General features: G+C 44.5%; 1 protein-coding gene across 2 annotated transcripts in view; it reads right to left on the minus strand.

Moving 5' to 3' along the window:
- The window catches only part of LOC146187569 (uncharacterized), a 378,746-nt gene that overhangs the window by 111,193 nt on the left and 250,362 nt on the right, over positions 1-17,191 (minus strand). For both annotated transcript variants that reach the window (XM_084605785.1, XM_084605786.1), the window contains exon 4: positions 1,945-2,221. In XM_084605785.1, coding sequence (XP_084461911.1) covers positions 1,945-2,221 — 277 coding nt within the window. The remainder of the gene's footprint in view (positions 1-1,944; positions 2,222-17,191) is intronic.

Genomic DNA, 17,191 nt, shown 5'->3' on the forward strand with positions numbered 1-17,191 from the left:
ACCAGCGCCGCGGAACTAAAATTATTTAGACACAAGATTTCCGAAGCATTTAAAATTGGAAAGGTAACTTGAAAACATCGATTATAACAGCACAGTTAACGAATTCAAATATTAAATGAGCCTGCCAACCGCAAAAGCACGCTAATGTGGTTTTCCACAGAATATTTCCAGCCCCATGCTAATTTGCATCTAATATTGACCTGTAGGTAAAATAGACAAGACAATGTTGACTAATGCATTTAGCGGGACATGGCAACAGAACTGACAGTATTGTCTTGTCCAGCATATGCCATATATTGGCCAACGTCAGTGGAGTAATGGCTAACGGTGTTAGATATAGCCATCCCTATGAAATGGCAATGCCAATACCGTTGATATGTAAGGTATGCCAGTGTATATCTGACATTGGCGGGCCATTGTAACAGAGCTCGCATTATTGTCCAGCATATGTCGAATATTGGCCAACATCAGTGGACTGACGGCTAATGCTGTCCGTTATAGCCATACTTATCAAATGGCAACACCAACACCGGTGATACACCGAATATCCAGGCCCATCCTTGCCCTCCTTGTATAATGGTACCACCGATATTGTTAGAGCGTCGGGTATCATGGGCCAATGTTGTTATCATTATAATTAGGTACGACCAATATCGGTTAATGATGGAATCCTTAGGGCCAGTGTTAGACGTGTTATAGAATGGCACAACCAATACCAGCCATAAGATGGCAGCGCTGGGCCTACATAGGGCTGATCTCTGCCAACTCACTGACAATATTGGCCCGGGCTCTTGTGCTGCCTGGGATGGTTCAGAACCGTGCATAAACTCCGATGCATGCCATTTGTGTCGGTTTACCGTGCCTATACTGTGATCAGGTACAGCCCAAGCAAGAAACAAAAAGCATCAAGAGAAGCAGTCATTCTCTAGTTCAAATTCTTCCCTTGATTAGCGTTTTCATTCTTAAAACTTAAATTGTCCAAAGTGAAGGTGCCTTGGGACTCAACGCTGTGTTGTCAGAACAAAGAGTATGAACCGTGATAACTCCGATGCATGCCTTTCGTGTCGGTTTACCCTGCCTATACTGTGATGAGATACAGCCCAAGCACGAAACAAAAAGCATCAAGAGAAGCGGTCATTCTCTAGTTCGAATTCTTCCCTTTAGTAGCGATTTAATTCTTAAAACTTAAATTGTCCAAAGTGCAGGTACCTTGGGACTCAACGCTGTGTTGCCATAACAAAGGGTATGGTTCAGAACCGTGCATAAACTCCGATGCATGCCATTCGTGTCGGTTTACCGTGCCTATACTGTGATCAGATACAGCCCAAGCACGAAACAAAAAGCATCAAGAGAAGCGGACATTCTCTAGTTCAAATTCTTCCCTTGATTAGCGTTTTCATTCTTAAAACCTCAATTGTCTATATTGCAGGTTCCTTGGGACTCAACGCTGTGTTGCCAGAACAAAGAGTATGGTTCAGAACCGTGCATAAACTCCGTTGCATGCCATTTGTGTCGGTTTACCGTGCCTATAATGTGATCAGATATAGCTCAAGCGCGAAACAAAAAGCATCATTTAAAGCGCTCTCCCATCTCCCTCTTGTATATAAGCATGCTATGTCAGTGGCCCGGACAGAGTTAGTTCATGTTTTTTTTTCTCACGGTAATAAATCCTGCCGTGACGTCGCTGCCAAGTGTCTCTCAAGCGAGTAACCTGATCGCCATGACAAGACCCCTTTGCCGGAGGGCGACTTTTCATCGACGTGTACCATCTTGGGTTTCATCCAACAATTGATAAGGCGTTTCGTACTAGCCTTTCAATTGATGTGTCTGCCAATTGATGTCATATGCACTAAAAAGCGACTAGTATCTCTTTGAAAGCAGTACTAAGCCAGCATTCACTGAATCCCGCGGAAACGTAGATGAGTATTAACCATGGGAACGCACTGTTCATGACGAGTCGGCGCAGGTGCTTGAGGTTGGACTGGAGCACGAGCGCCTCGCGGTCGGTCACCACCTCGATGCGGTTCTCGAAGAGGTCCAGCTCGCGCAAGTACGGCAGCTTGCTCACGGCGCCCGGAACTTGGGTGAGGTGGTTGTGGCGCAGCCAGAGGCGGCTTAGGTTGAGCTTGACAAAGGCGTTTTCGCGCACCGAGACCAGGTGCGCGCTGTTCACCGCCAGCTCCTCGAGCAGCGGCAGCGAGTCGAACATGTTCGCCTCCAGCTGCGGGCAGAGGAAATGTGCTGCAATGACAGGTACAATGGGCCGACGATCGGAAATGTGTAACACGAGAAAACATTACATAGACGCTGAGAGATGAAGAAATAAATGCACCGCAGAATGTAGCAACGAAACAATATCGTAATCTGCATTCTCAACCTTAGTTTTAGTGCATGCCACAGCTTTGTCTAAATTTGCTAAGCAACCAGCCCAGTTGCCAGTATTTGTAGGCGAAGTAGCGATCCTTCCCGTCCAGCGCCTCGGCTTCCATACAAGGGTCACTTTCTCACGATGGTAGATCTTTCTACCTGAATGAATGAAACGGCAATAAAAGATTTATTGCCATATAGTGTACTTCAGCAGAATGGAAAGTTGGGCTAGTTGAAAGCTGTTCCGATAAGAGGGCGCAGATGGAACGTGGAGACAGAGAAGAATACAAGACAAGCGCCGTCTATTTCAGAAGTACCTATCGAAGTTGGTCTACTTAGATCCTTTCGGTGTTCCAATTTCTGACTCTATCGTCAGCTTTCTGAAAGATCACAATCCCGGCACAGCGTATGCCTTCAGCATAGACATTGAAGACATGTATTGCTCCCTATCACAGGACCAGCTTTTGTCTTCCGTGAAGTCATGCATAACGGAGTATAATGACAAAATGAGGTTTGTAAATGAATCGGGTGTCTCGTTGGAAGGGATTTTAGAACTCTTGATTGTGTACCTGAGTTCTACAATTGTCAGTTGGAAAGACAAGGTATATATACAAAAGTCGGGAATTTGCATCGGGTCGCCTGTTGCACCCATTTTGAGTGGTATTTTTTTTAGCAATGTGGATCGGGTGTCCTTATTCAGAGATTGGATGGCATGCACAAACGTATATCTCGTTATGTTGAAAATTTTGTGATTTTCGTTGACAGAATGGGGTTTAGTAAACGTATGATGAACATCTTAAAAGTCTTCAAGGAGTGTGGCTCAGGGCTCAAATTCACCTTAGAGGTTCCTGAAGACAATAAGTTAGTTCCTTGATCTAAAGCTGCACTTCATCTACACACGTGGTTTTTGGCAATACTGGCCTAGATAAAACAAAACCACTGCTCAATTACAGCTCACAACATTCAAAACTAGTTAAAAACAGAATAGCGATTTCTTGTCTCAGATCCTGCCTTGCATAATCATGCCCATATGTTCTCCCTGATAGCTTCAATATCCAATTTTCTAGATTGTCAAACGCAGGTTACCCCAATAATGTCATTTCACAGTCACGCATTAAGTTATTGAAATGGGTCAAAGGCCGCGTATCACCCGCTCAAGTGAACTTGAAGAAGCGTGCTGTCATCCCATACATCCATCGCCTGTCACACAGGGTAAAACACGTAGCAAAAAGATATGATATAGGAATAGCCCTATCCGCCCCTTTGAAGTTAGGAAGATTATGTCATCTCGTGCAAAGAAAGGCAGAAAATGTAGCCAGTGATTCCCGCACACGCAAAGTAAAGCATAGAGCAATGTTAGTGCGTTATGAATCTGGTGTGCTGTACAAAATTCATTTTCTCTGCGGTTTGGCTTACATAGGACAAACTGGGCGATGTTTAAATATTCGACTTAACGGCGCTTGTCTTGTTGCATTCTTCTCTGTGTCTACGTTCAGTGTGCGCCCTTTTATCCATCATATAGTGTACTGTTTTATGGTGGAATTACGAAAGCAAATTGCATGCCGCAACTTGGCTGCGCTTCAACTACTATTGTGGTAAAAGCAGCAATACAATATGTACTACCATAAAAAGCATGAGGCATCAAAAAAAAAACTCCACGTTCAGAAAGAAAATTTCAGGGGGGCCTTAAAGTCACCTTACACACATCAAGGCGAAAGCTTTTTCGCCATCCAGCTGCGATCCTTGTAACGCCCGATTCCTAGAAAGAGAAAGAGAGTCTCTTGGCTATTGAGAAGGTGTCAAGCATGTCAAGCATGGGGACGCCAATGGACCCTCTGGTAGTCGCTGTGACTTCTGCAAGCACAACGGCAGGCTGCGGTAACGAGCCGTTACCTGGAGCTAGCGCTTGGCCACAGAGCAACGTAGACATTACTTCGAATACGAGGACAACGCTCGGGCAGCTACCCGAGCTAAACGATACACATCAGGCTATGGATGTGCAACAGGAAGTCGTCACTAACGCTTCTCAACGGAAACCCGGCTGGTCAAACTACCTGGGCCGCCAGTCAACGCACCACCGGCAAATAAGGTAAGGGCCGCCCTTGCTAAGCTAGTTTCTGCTTATCCAACACCAGCCTTGCAGCAATCATTCAGAGTCGCAAATTGCAAAATACGAGCGCTGCGACGGAGAACGACAACGAGAGAGTAATGACAAGGACAGGCGCTACTATCAACTGAACGTTTATTCGAAGAACACAGATTAAATACTCGCAGAAGACAACCAAAGGCACATGCGCTTCACAGATTTTTCCTAGGTATCCAGATATAAAATCTCACAATCTTGGATGCTTACAGATGGTGAGCTCACGCACGTGTCACTGTTCTTATGAATGTGATATGACTCTGACAGTTCTCTAGTCATTTGGTCTTTGTGTCTAAACTTAATCTTGGTCTTGTTAAAAAGCGGTAGGCATTTTTTCCTACTAGGCACATTTGACCTACTCGGCTTATTCAAAAGACAGTCTCTATAATGAAGGGCCAAATTGGATGAGGGGGCACTATTCAAAGAAGTGTTATGTTGGCGCAGGCGCGTATTAATACATTTGCGTATTAATACATCTGCGAGTATTTAATCTGTGTTCTTCGAATAAACGTTCAGTTGATAGTAGCGCCTGTCCTTGTCATTACTCTCTCGTTGTCGTTCTCCGTCGCAGCGCTCGTATTTTGCAATCATGTACCAACTAGCTCAACTTTCCGTATTACTGCATTCAGAGTCATATCAGACCAACAGTGCAGTTTGATATCACAGATACCCACCAGAGCTATACAGAGAGTGATAGATGCAGCGCTTGGTACCACAGGTTACCAGGGGTTTGTAAGCCACAGGGGGTCACAGTACATTTAGCCACACTTGAGGATGCACGCAAAATGAGCACAGTAACATAGATTCCAATCACGGCAGAGGAATATCTTCCTGTCCTGACGTATTTTGCGTCTCGTCCAAGCACTCAGCGATGTGTCGTCTATGACCTAGACCTACAAGATTCCCCGGAGACGGTGGCCAGAAACCTCATATCCGGAACACATACTGTCTTAGCCGCACGTCGTATGGGGAACAAAGATACTTTTCTGATTACATACAGGGACCAGATACTCTTCCGGACAGATTTTACTACAACGACCCAAAACGTACAAACCTAGACCGGTGCACTGTTACAGGTGCTACAAAGAAGGCCATGTGTAGACATTTTGTCCATATGGAGTTAACCCCGAATTTATAACTGAATCGGGAGAGGTGAAATTCAAATGCGGCCTATGCAAATCTGATGATCCCGATATCACTTCCTCTCAGTGTCCGACAAAAAAGCGAAAGCTCGAGTTAGCAAGGGCTGGACGACGGAAACAATATGCACCGGTAGAGGTTAAAAACAGATTTGTAGCTCTGGCCGATGAGCTGTTTGATGATCCTCCACAAGAAGAAGAGCCTGCTGCGGTGGTTGCACAGAACAGTGCATTTTTTGCTACTACGCTGAAGAATGGACGACGCACAAAACAGAGCACAGTGGCAATCACTGCTGATGAATTTCCGGAACTTGAAGACTGCACAAGCCAGCAGGATGCAATAGAAAAAGAAATTACGATGCTTTCAGCGCAAATTGCACAGCTGCGACAAAAGAAAGCGCGTATAGACCAACTCATAAAGGAGAGTTCAGAAAATCAGAAAGAAAACTTGCAGGCAGTACGACAGCAAGGTTAGTGGATGCTCCGAATTGTAAACCTGCCGCCAACACATCAATATGGGAGGCGGTACTTTACACACTTACGCAACTGACACACCTCATTCAGAGCAGCTTACATCATGAATAGAAGTAGCGGAAACAAATGGCAACAAATTGCACAATGGAATTGCAGAGGGCTCTCTAATAAAGTTGGGGAAATTAAGAGAAAATTATTCTACGGCAAGCTGCATTCTCAAAAATAGAATTTACACTGCTAATAATCCAGGAGTCGCAACACTACCTACCACACAAACATGCTCACCAGACTTGACGTGGTAGAAGAGGCCTGGTGCACCGCCATAGCAGGCGGAATTAGATGCGGGGGCTAGTTAGTGATCATGTCCCCATTAGTATTGGCCGTAATTTGGGACATATGAAGAAAATTCGAAAGAAAGCTTTTATAACACATTGGGATGTTGAACGGTAGGATACTCGAACTCATTCAGTTAGCCTGAATACTCTTGTTACCACCCTTCAAACGGTACTCAAGGATCACACCATTACAACTACAGTGAACGAAGATCAGCCAACTCCCGACCTGCACCTACTAAAACTTTGGGCACGCCGAAAACGGGCCGAGTTACAGGCTGGCCGGCATCCTGAAGACGTGCAACGAAAAATTGAGGTAAACAGAGTGACGGCACAGGCACGCCGATACGAAAAACAGCTAGCTCATAGGAGATGGGATGAATTGTGCAGTCGTTTGGGCTCAGGAACGCCCAACAAGGCCCTCTGGAGGACTTTCCATGGCATGGAAAAGAGGCTGTAGGTTAAAGATCATGCGGAAAGTATTAGACTCGCATTACAGCTTACGCCAGAGGAGTTTGCAGATCAGGCTGCTGCCTTTTTCTTCCCGAACAGTGCACATTATTCGGCGTCTTCACCGACAGTGAATACGGTTGATAACACAGGAATAACATCACCATTTACAAAATTGGAGTTATTGGCTGCTATAGAACAAGCGAATGGTAAAACTGCGCCTGGACATTCCTTATGAAGTCTTCAAAAATTTATAAGGAGCCGCAGTTGATTACTTGTTAGGTGTGGTAAATGAGGTATGCAAGGAGGAGACATTCCACTCGACTGGAAACACTCGGTGGTGGTCCCAATACCAAAGGCTGGGAAACATCCAACAAGCCTAGAATCTTTGCTGCCTATCTCGCTAATACCCACAATTTGCAAGATCTATGATCGCCACCCGCCTGTCATGGTAGTTGAAAAGTAATAAAAAATACCATTCTCGAAAAATTGGGTTCCGAAGAAATCTTGGCACAGAAAATGGACTGGCTATGCTCGCTGAAGAGGTCATACACGTGTCGCCTTGTAGCCACCTAGTGTGCACTGTAGTGGCTACCGACGTGGCGAAGGCATACGACAACGTGTTACATGCCAAGATTCTTAGCGACATGAAATGTATGGGCATTCCCTTGCAGGTCATAAAAGCAGCACATAATCTGCTTAAGGACAGGATGTTTTTTACCCGGATAAATGGAAAACAATTTGGCAATTACACATCGAACAGAGGCGCGCCACAAGGGTCCGTGCTAGCCCCTTTGCTATTTGTTATCGCACTGATCCGATTGGCGTGGAAATTAGCAGATGATGTCACGGTTTGTTATCTTCATAAACAACTTGAGAGACAGAATCTATCTGCAAGAGGCTTTAAATACCATAGATGAAAACGTCGAATATGCAGGTCTGGAATTGTCACCTCAAAAGTCCGGTTACGCTCATGTTGCAAACGAGAACGGAAAAAAACAATTGGCAACGCAAAGAGTCACCCTAAAGATTGGAAATCAGGCATTGGAAGAGGTGGGCGAGTTGAGAGTTTATGGCCTAGAAATTCACAAATCCGGAGAAGGAACACAATGGCTTCAAAGGGAAAAAAGTAGCTGTGACTTCCTTAAACTTGATAAAACGCATTTTGTCTAGGGGAGGAGGAGCTCGAGCGGACATGGCAAGACGTCTTGTACAATTAGTGTTACAGCCGAGGATACTATACCAGGCCCAATTCCAAAGACTCACGAGGCGGCAGTGGGTGAAATTGGAAAAAATATATAGAAACGCAATGCGCACTATCATGGCCTTACCAAAACTTACCCCTATCCCTATTCTTCAAGAGTTTGCACAGATCAATACGTTGACAAAATGAATTGAACAACGAGAGGCAACAAGGGATATGAAGCGAAAGTACGTTCTGCCCACAGCATCTTTGTACAACGAAGTGACACTTCAAACACCACCAATGGCTGACCCCCCCTCCGTGGGAAATCATGCCTATTACGACAAACAAGACCACTCAGCTTCGTCGCAAAGAAAAGCTGGCATCTTGACCTCTGGTTGATGCATTTCCAGGTACCTGCATTGCATATACGGAAGAAACAATTATAGAAAATGGCGGTAGAACAGCGGCTACAAGTCCAACACACAGCAAACTAAATGTAGTACATAAAGAATGTTTCAGAATACCCGGACCCGCTTGTGATGTAACTCTATGCAATCCGTGATGCTATGGAGGCGATAAATAAAATAGATTCCATAACAGAAGCCCACATCTATACAGACTCCTTAGCCGCCATAAATCAACGGACGCTATGTGTAACCCAGGAAATCCACGCACTCAATAAAAAAACAAAAATACGCATCCAGATACATTGGACACAAGACGATGCTGAGAACGCTGAGCAGAGAAAAGTTGACCACCTCACACACGAAGTTCCAAACACTAATGCGCCCCCCACCAGGCTCCCTTTTGATGCCCGCTCCGCTGTTCCCATTTTAGCATCCCCTTTAAGGAAAAGTACGCGTGCCCTCAGTCCCCCGTGTACAGTAACCCTCCCTCATAACATAAGGAGATTGGGGGAGGTTTCCCTTAGAAGCTGGGGCGGCCCTTACCCCGTCGGTAACATGCCGATGGGAATCTCAAGGAGACATCGGACCAACCACATGCCCGAAGTGTTCCACACCAGCTGCAGAAGTGGAAGTTCGCCACCTGCTGTAGAATTGTGCAGGGACAAAGGCATCAAGGACACAGATTCTGCGCGAAGTGGGAATAACCACAACAAGGGAAGGGGATTTCTCTAAATGGCTCACCGACAACGACAAGAGTGGGAGCCTGCACCGGTTCCTTACCGAAAATAATTTACATGAGTTTCTATATTATGCCTTATGGCAAGCTTGAGTAAAAAAAAGAATAAAAAAAATAAGGTAGTCCTCCTTCTTCATCTGTCTGGAGAGAGTAGAGAAAGGAAAAACTAGAAAGTGAGAAAGCCACTCTCTTTTCTCTCTCTCTCTTTACGCAGAGGGTAAGGTAGAGAGACGGAAAGAGGAAAAGAAAGAGAAAGACTTTCTCTCATACACGGTGTAAAAATAATATACTGAGGTGTTGACACTCTCCTCCCGCTGCGCGCGAGAGTGTCGCTGCTCGCAGCCACATTATGTTCGGCGAGGGAAGGATGTTGCCATGGCAACCGGTGCCTAACTGTGAGGGCGCTGCGAGAAGCATGCCGCATGTGCTGTATGTGCAGAAGATGACGCATGTGCTGTATGTGGTAACTCCAGTGAAACAATTGACCATATTATACTCGAATGTAAAGGTATTCATCCGGAAGTTGATGCAAGCGCAATCACTGTTCCTGAAGCTCTGTGGTTGAGAGATACCAGTGGCCGGGTGAATAAACAGGCGGTGGAAAGTAGCAAGATTGGTGACTTAAAAGCAGAGAAGTGACATAACGTTAGTAATGTAGAAACAAAAATTTAAAATTTAAGAAATTGAATTATAGTATAGGTAACCAATATAATGCAATAATTAAGATATAGGGAGAAAAATGAGCATGATAGCGCTACCACCCCGTTTCAAAGGGGACGCTCCTATATTCCATCCATCCATCCATCCATCCGCGCTGGGCTGCTTGGTCTGGCGTGGCGCGGCACTTCTGTACTATTTTAAACGCGTTATTTTCTTTTGTATCAAGTTCTTGCTTTTGGACATCGTCTGCAGAGTAGCCCAGAGCTGGTGAGTGCTGCGGAATGGGAAGAATTAGAGCCGAACGCAATTCGGGCTACCGGATTTGTGCGGAGCGTGTTAGCTCCGTTCGGCAATGTTCGTTTGGAGAAGTGGCGCCATGCGATTCCTGTGGCAGACCGGACGTTAATATTCACTGACTATGTCTGCGCCAAGCATTTTGCAGAGGACGCGATATTCCGGGCTTATTACGCGGAGCTCGATAGAAGAGTGCAACTTGACGCGGAAAAGAGGCCCGCGTGTTCTAGAGGTGCAGTTCCTACCTTATTTCCGAAATGTCCCAAATATCTAAAGTGGCCAGAGAGGCCTAGAAAGCCGCCTTGAAGGAGGAAACCATCTGAGCAAGCATCGAAGCGACGTCGGCCGAAAGTCAACGACAAGGTGCAAGGCAGCCTCTCGAAAAAAAACGAAGAAATACGCGCCTAACAAAGTGGCCTACATCGGCGAGTGTTTTTTGTTGGAAAGTGTCGACGCAGTGCTTAGCCAGGCACTAAAGTTCTGTGTTGAGCCTAAAGATGACGCCATGCGGTTCCTGTCCAGTGTCAGGGATGTGGCGGCAGCATCCAGCTCAGATGACCTGGACCGCTGTATTGCAGAAAGTGTAGATTGTCCGTGACATAGGGACGCCCCGCTTGCCCCCAAGCTCCTATTTGTACCCAGAGTTAATAACTTGAAAAGAAGATATTTAACTGTTGGTTGCGGACAAAGAGGGTGGCTTTGTTGTGATGCCGAAAACTTTGTTTAAACAGACCGCCAATGAGGCAATGATTAAAAACTTCATTCCTACGACTGTTTCGCTAAGGCGAAGAAAAAGACTAAGACTGTTGCTTTATGTAAAAAAAAGACAAGCGTTCGTGTTGTCTCTTCTAACTTCGTCCGCGTGTTTTTTCTGCGCTGGAAGAAAATCTCACAAATCTACTGGGACATAATTGATGGCGTTCTTGACACCTACACCATTTCTCTTGCATGTGATTAGCGCAAGGAAGAGACAATGGGTTCACGGCTATGCTAGCATGCGGATGAGGCACTTTAACATGAACATGAAAAAAGAGGCTCAAGAAAATAAAGAAAATGATTACAATTATCAGTAATATGTTCTTATGAGCCACAGTTATTGCGACTTTCGCTGTTTACGTTAAATGGAAAACTGCATTTACAGCGCAGTGACACTCTGTATATCTCTAACATTTCACCCAGTTATTGCAATGTTTTTGTTTCCACTGGTCATACGGTGTGTAATAAAGCTCTGAATGTTTTATTTTTTTTAATTGTAGTAGTGCATGGCTGTCTAACGTTCTGGGATGGTGGTTTACTTACACTATTTTATTACCTCATTGTTAGTTTAGTGACCATACTTAGCTGAACGCTGACCCCTGCGCACTTGAGTCCTTAAAGACCAATTTAGCTTCCAGTGGAAAGAAGCTTGTTGGACATTATGCCTGTTCTATAATAATTTGCATCGAAATAAATATACTGTCTTCTCAATATTTCGTGTTGGGTTATGATCCATGATCCGACGCACCCTTTCATCCCGTCTGACACACTTCCCGCGTGAGAAAGTTTTTACCGAATACGTAGCCACTGCACAGTTAGAGTCGTAAACAGCTGCGCTATACAAGTGCGCTGAAACTTAAAAATTAGCCGACTCAGCGAAAAAATGTTTGAACCGCCTTCATACAGAGTGAACAAGCAACGATAAGCGTGAAGAGACAAATTTCCGGTGCAATAATTTTATGCCATATGAGCGGAAGGAAGGTGGCACAGGTAACTCCATTTCATCTCCATTTCATCTGCTTTCATCTATGATTAAATGAATGAAACATGAATTAAGCGAGGAAGCGAAGCGCGAATGGGCTTCGAGTGTTGCTCGGTTTTGGAAATATCGTTACCAACTTAACACAAGATAATTTCATTCAGACAAAGTTTTAAGACTTGGCACACTACTGATTTTAATTTCAAGGAACGAATTTCCGTAGAGGTTTGAATCCAATTCACTCCGCCGAAGCGAAACTTGAGCTTGCCCTGCGGAATCTTAAGGCGCCAGCACCACTCACCTCGGATCAATGCAGGGAATATAGGAGCGTCCCCTTTTGAAACGGGGTTGTATCAGTTGCTATCATGATCATTTTTCCCCCTATATCTTAATTATTATTTTAGATTGGTTAACTATATCATCATTCTATTTATTGAAGTTTTCTTTCTACATTACTAACATTATGTCACTTTTCTGCTTTTAAGCCACCAATCTTCCCATCGTTTTTTTGCTACCTTCCACCGCAGGTTCATTCACCCGGCCACTGGTATCTCTAAACCCCAGAGCTTCAGGAAGAGTGACTGCGCCTGCATTGACTTCCGGATGGATACCATTACATTCGAGTATAATATGGTTAACTATTTCTGTGGATTTACCATATACTGCACATGTGTCATCTTCATTGTTAAATTTCTTTTTGTAGCTGCGTGTTCCAGGACACCCTAATCTAGCTTCAAAAAGTAGGGCACTGCCTCTTGGGTTACCAAAGAAAGCGTCCTTCCTGATCTGCCTTTTCCACTTTCGGTATAATTCTACACTCTTTTTTTTTTTCCATCGAATTTATCCAATATTTATCTTCTGTGTTTTTCACCTGTTGCCTAACGCTCTTTATTCTCCGTCTTTGTGACTAGCATACTTACTAGTTAGTTTACTGGTACGTTTCCTGGCAGGGTTTCGCTGGACAGGCCGCCATTGGAAACTGACCCTGGCAACGTTTAATGCTAGAACCCTAGCTAGTGAAGCTAGTTTAGCAGTGCTGTTAGAGGAACTAGATGGCATGAAATGGGATGTCATAGGGCTTAGTGAGGTTAGGAGGCCGAATGAGGCATATACTGTACTGAAGGATGGGCATGTACTGTGTTATCGAGGTTTACCAGAGAGGCGACAACTAGGAGTAGGTTTCCTTGTCAATAAGTATATAGCGGGTAATATAGATGAATTCTATAGTATTAATGAGAGGGTTGCAGGCATCGTAATTAGGCTTAATAAGCGGTATAAACTGAAGGTTGTACAGGCCTATGCACCTACAAGTAGTTATGATGACCAGGCAGTTGAAAGCTTCTATGAAGATGTAGAATCGGCAATGCGAAAAGTAAAGACGCAGTATACTGTACTAATGGGCGACTTCAATGCCAAGGTAGGGAAAAAACAGGCAGGAGACAAGGCAGTAGGTGACTATGGCGTTGGTTCTAGGAATAGCAGGGGGGAGTTACTAGTTGAGTTTGCAGAGCGCAGTAACTTACGAATCATGAATACCTTCTTCAGCAAACGGAAGAACCGGAAATGGACATGGAAAAGTCCTAACGGAGAGACTAAAAATGAAATTGACTTCATAATGTGTTCAACCCCCGCCATTGTGCAGGACGTAGAGGTAATCGGGAAAGTGCGATGCAGTGACCACAGGATGGTGAGGTCCCGAATTAGCCTAAATCTGAAGAAGGAACGCAACAGATTAGTAAGAAAGAAACCAATCAACGAATTAGCGGTGAGGGGGAGGGCAGAAGAGTTCAGGATCTCGCTACAGAATAGGTATTCAGCTCTAACTGAGGATGGCGACATTACCCTAGAGGCAAGGAACAATAATTTCAGAGATATCATTACTGAGTGCGCGGTAGAAGTAGGCGGTAGGATAGTTAGAGAGGATACCGGTAAGCTGTCTAAGGAGACGAAAGATTTGATTAAGAAACGCCAGAGTATGAAAGCTTCCAATCCAACAGACCAGATCGAATTGGCCGAGATATCAAAGCTAATCAATAAGCGCAAGGTGGCCGATATAAGGAAGTATAACATGGAGAAAATTGAGCATGCTGTAAAGAACCGGGGAAGCCTTAAAGCGGTAAAGAAGAAATTGGGCATAGGCAAAAACCAGATGTATGCGATAAGGGACAAGGCGGGCAACGTCATCACTAATATGGACAAGATAGTCAAAGTAGCCGAGGAATTCTATACAGATCTCTACAGCAGCCAAAGTAGTCAGGACCGTAATGAGTTTGGCGGTAGGGAAAAACAGTCAGACGTTCCACCAGTGACGAAAGACGAGGTCAAGAAAGCATTAGAAACTATGAAAAGGGGGAAATCAGCTGGAGAGGATCAGATAACTACAGATTTGCTGAAGGACGGGGGGGATATCGTGCTAGAAAAACTGGCCACCCTGTATACGCAGTGCCTGTTGTCATCGACGGTACCGGAACCATGGAAGAATGCAAACATTATCCTCATTCACAAGAAAGGGGACTCTAAGGACCTTAAAAATTACAGACCAATCAGCTTACTGTCTGTTACGTATAAGGTATTTACTAAGGTAATCGCTAATAGAATCAGGACAACCTTAGACTGCAATCAATCAAAGGATCAAGCAGGGTTTCGGAAACGGTACTCTACTATCGATCATATCCATACCATCAACCAGGTGATAGAAAAATGCTCGGAGTATAACCAGCCCTTATACATAGCATTCATTGATTACGAAAAAGCATTTGACTCAGTTGAAACCTCGGCGGTGATGCAGGCATTGCGAAATCAGGGGGTAGACGAGCCGTACGTGAAAGTGCTGGAAGATATATATAGTGGCTGCACAGCAACCATAGTTCTGCATAAAGAAAGTAACAAAATTCCCATAGAGAAAGGTGTTAGGCAAGGAGACACAATCTCCCCAGTACTATTCACAGCTTGTTTAGAGGAAGTATTCAGAGACTTGGAATGGGAGCAGTTAGGGATAAGGGTAGATGGAGAATACTTCAGTAATCTGCGATTTGCTGATGACATTGCCTTGCTAAGCAACTCCGGGGATGAACTGCAAATAATGATTGATGACCTAGACAGAAAAAGTAGAAAGGTAGGCTTGAAAATCAATATGCAGAAGACTAAGGTAATGTTCAACAGCCTCGGGAAGAAACAGCAGTTTACATTAGGTAGCGAAATACTGGAAGTAGTAGGCGAATATGTCTACTTAGGACAGGTAGTAACCGCAGATCCGGACCATGAAAAGGAAATAACAAGAAGAATAAGATTGGGATGGTGCGCATTTGGCAAGCACTCGCAGATTATGACTAGCAGCTTACCGGTATCGCTCAAGAGGAAAGTATACAACAGTTGCATCTTGCCTGTACTCACCTATGGGGCTGAAACGTGGAGGCTAACCAAGAGAGTTCTACTTAAGTTGAGGACAACCCAGAGGGCTATGGAACGAAAAATGGTAGGGGTAACATTAAGAGATAGAAAGCGTGCAGAGTGGGTCAGAGAAATAACTCAAGTTACCGATATTCTAGTGGAAATTAAGAAGAAGAAATGGACATGGGCAGGACACGTAGGGCGAAGAGAGGATAACCGATGGTCGCTGAGGGTAACAAACTGGATTCCAAGGGAAGGAAAGCGTAGCAGGGGGCGGCAGAAAGTTAGGTGGGCGGATGAGATTAAGAAGTTCGCAGGGGTCAAGTGGATGCAGCTAGCACAGAACCGGGTTAAGTGGAGAAATATGGGAGAGGCCTTCGCCCTGCAGTGGGTATAATCAGGCTGATGATGATGATGACGTTTCCTTCATTGTAAGTCAACGCTTTTTAGGTATAGATATCTAAATACTTTAGCTACCCATCTGTTACTGTCCAATTTTGTCAGGCGTTCCTCATATAATATTTTACTCTGAGCTTCCCGTACTTCGAAAGATGCCCAGCCCATATCTCCCTGTACCGCCTATTTTGTGGTTTTGCCGTGGACGCCCAGTGCTAATCGTCCGACGGATCTTTGATTTATTTCTAATGCCGACTGTCCTTCTGATTTTAGGCACAAAACCGCATTTCCTAATGTCAGCCCGGGCACCATAACTCCTTTCCAAATACCCCTCAAACCATCCTATCTCTTTTATCCCCACTATGCCCCATTCTTCATTATCCCGGTATTCCTTCGCCCTTTTGCCTGAAGTGATTGCTCATGCTTTTCGACGTATGCCATTCCTTCGTTTACCCATACCCCGAGATATTTATTTCTGCTACTCTGGGTATTTCATGCCCTTGTATTTTAAGACCCTGGTCAGTTGAGAAGTGTAAAAATCATCAGACCCGACTTAACAGCGCTTAAACTGAAGCCTAGAGCGTCCCCTTCGTCTCCGCAATACTTAACCAGAGTTTGCAATTCTTACTGACTTTCTGCTAGCAGCACAATATCGTCTGCATACATCAAACCGGGAAGGCGCTGCTCTACCCCCTTTCCACCTAATCTATATGATAGGTTAAAACCTAGGTTACTGTCTTGTATCCTCCGTTCCAGGTTTATCATATAAAGCATGAACAGCACCGGTGATAGAGGACAGCCTTGTCTTAATCCTTTGCATACTTTGACATCCTCCGTACTTCTTATCCCTTTCCACGTAATTTCTACTTTGTTATCCCGGTATATTTCCTGTAGGAACTCTATTATCTCATAACCGCTACCTTCTTCTTTTAATATGTTCCACAGGAGTTCCCTGCTTACGTTGCCGTGCGTCCCGTTTATGTCCAGGAAGACCAAATACAAAGGTCTATTTTTCACTCTACATATTTCGATGCATTGGATAAGCACGAACAGGCTATCATCTAAGCGCCTACCATTTCTGAAGCCGTTCTGAAGTTCTCCGAGTATCTTGTTACTTTCTACCCATGCTTGCATCTTTAATATCACCGCCTGCATGGCCAACCTGTATTGAACAGATGTTATGGCAATCGGCGTGTAAGATTTTATGTGCATCCTTTCTCCTTTCCCTTTATAAATCAAATTCATTGCACTCTGCCGCCAGCTGTCCGGAATTTGCTTATTCGTTATGACTGTTTCCAAAGCTTTTAACAACGTTTCCGTACGTTTTGAACCAAGTTCATTAATCAGCTTGATTTGAATTCCGTCTATACCTGTAGATGTCTTTTTAGGAATATTATTTCTGCCTTTTTCCAGTTTAGATTGGTCAGTTCTAAGGTGGTTTGTATTCTGCTACCTTGTGTTGCTTCCTGATTTGCGGAGACT

This window comes from Amblyomma maculatum, chromosome 6, assembly GCF_055883805.1.
Source record: "Amblyomma maculatum isolate TAMU_Amacu chromosome 6, ASM5588380v1, whole genome shotgun sequence".
In the NCBI taxonomy this organism is placed as follows: Eukaryota; Metazoa; Arthropoda; class Arachnida; order Ixodida; family Ixodidae; genus Amblyomma; species Amblyomma maculatum.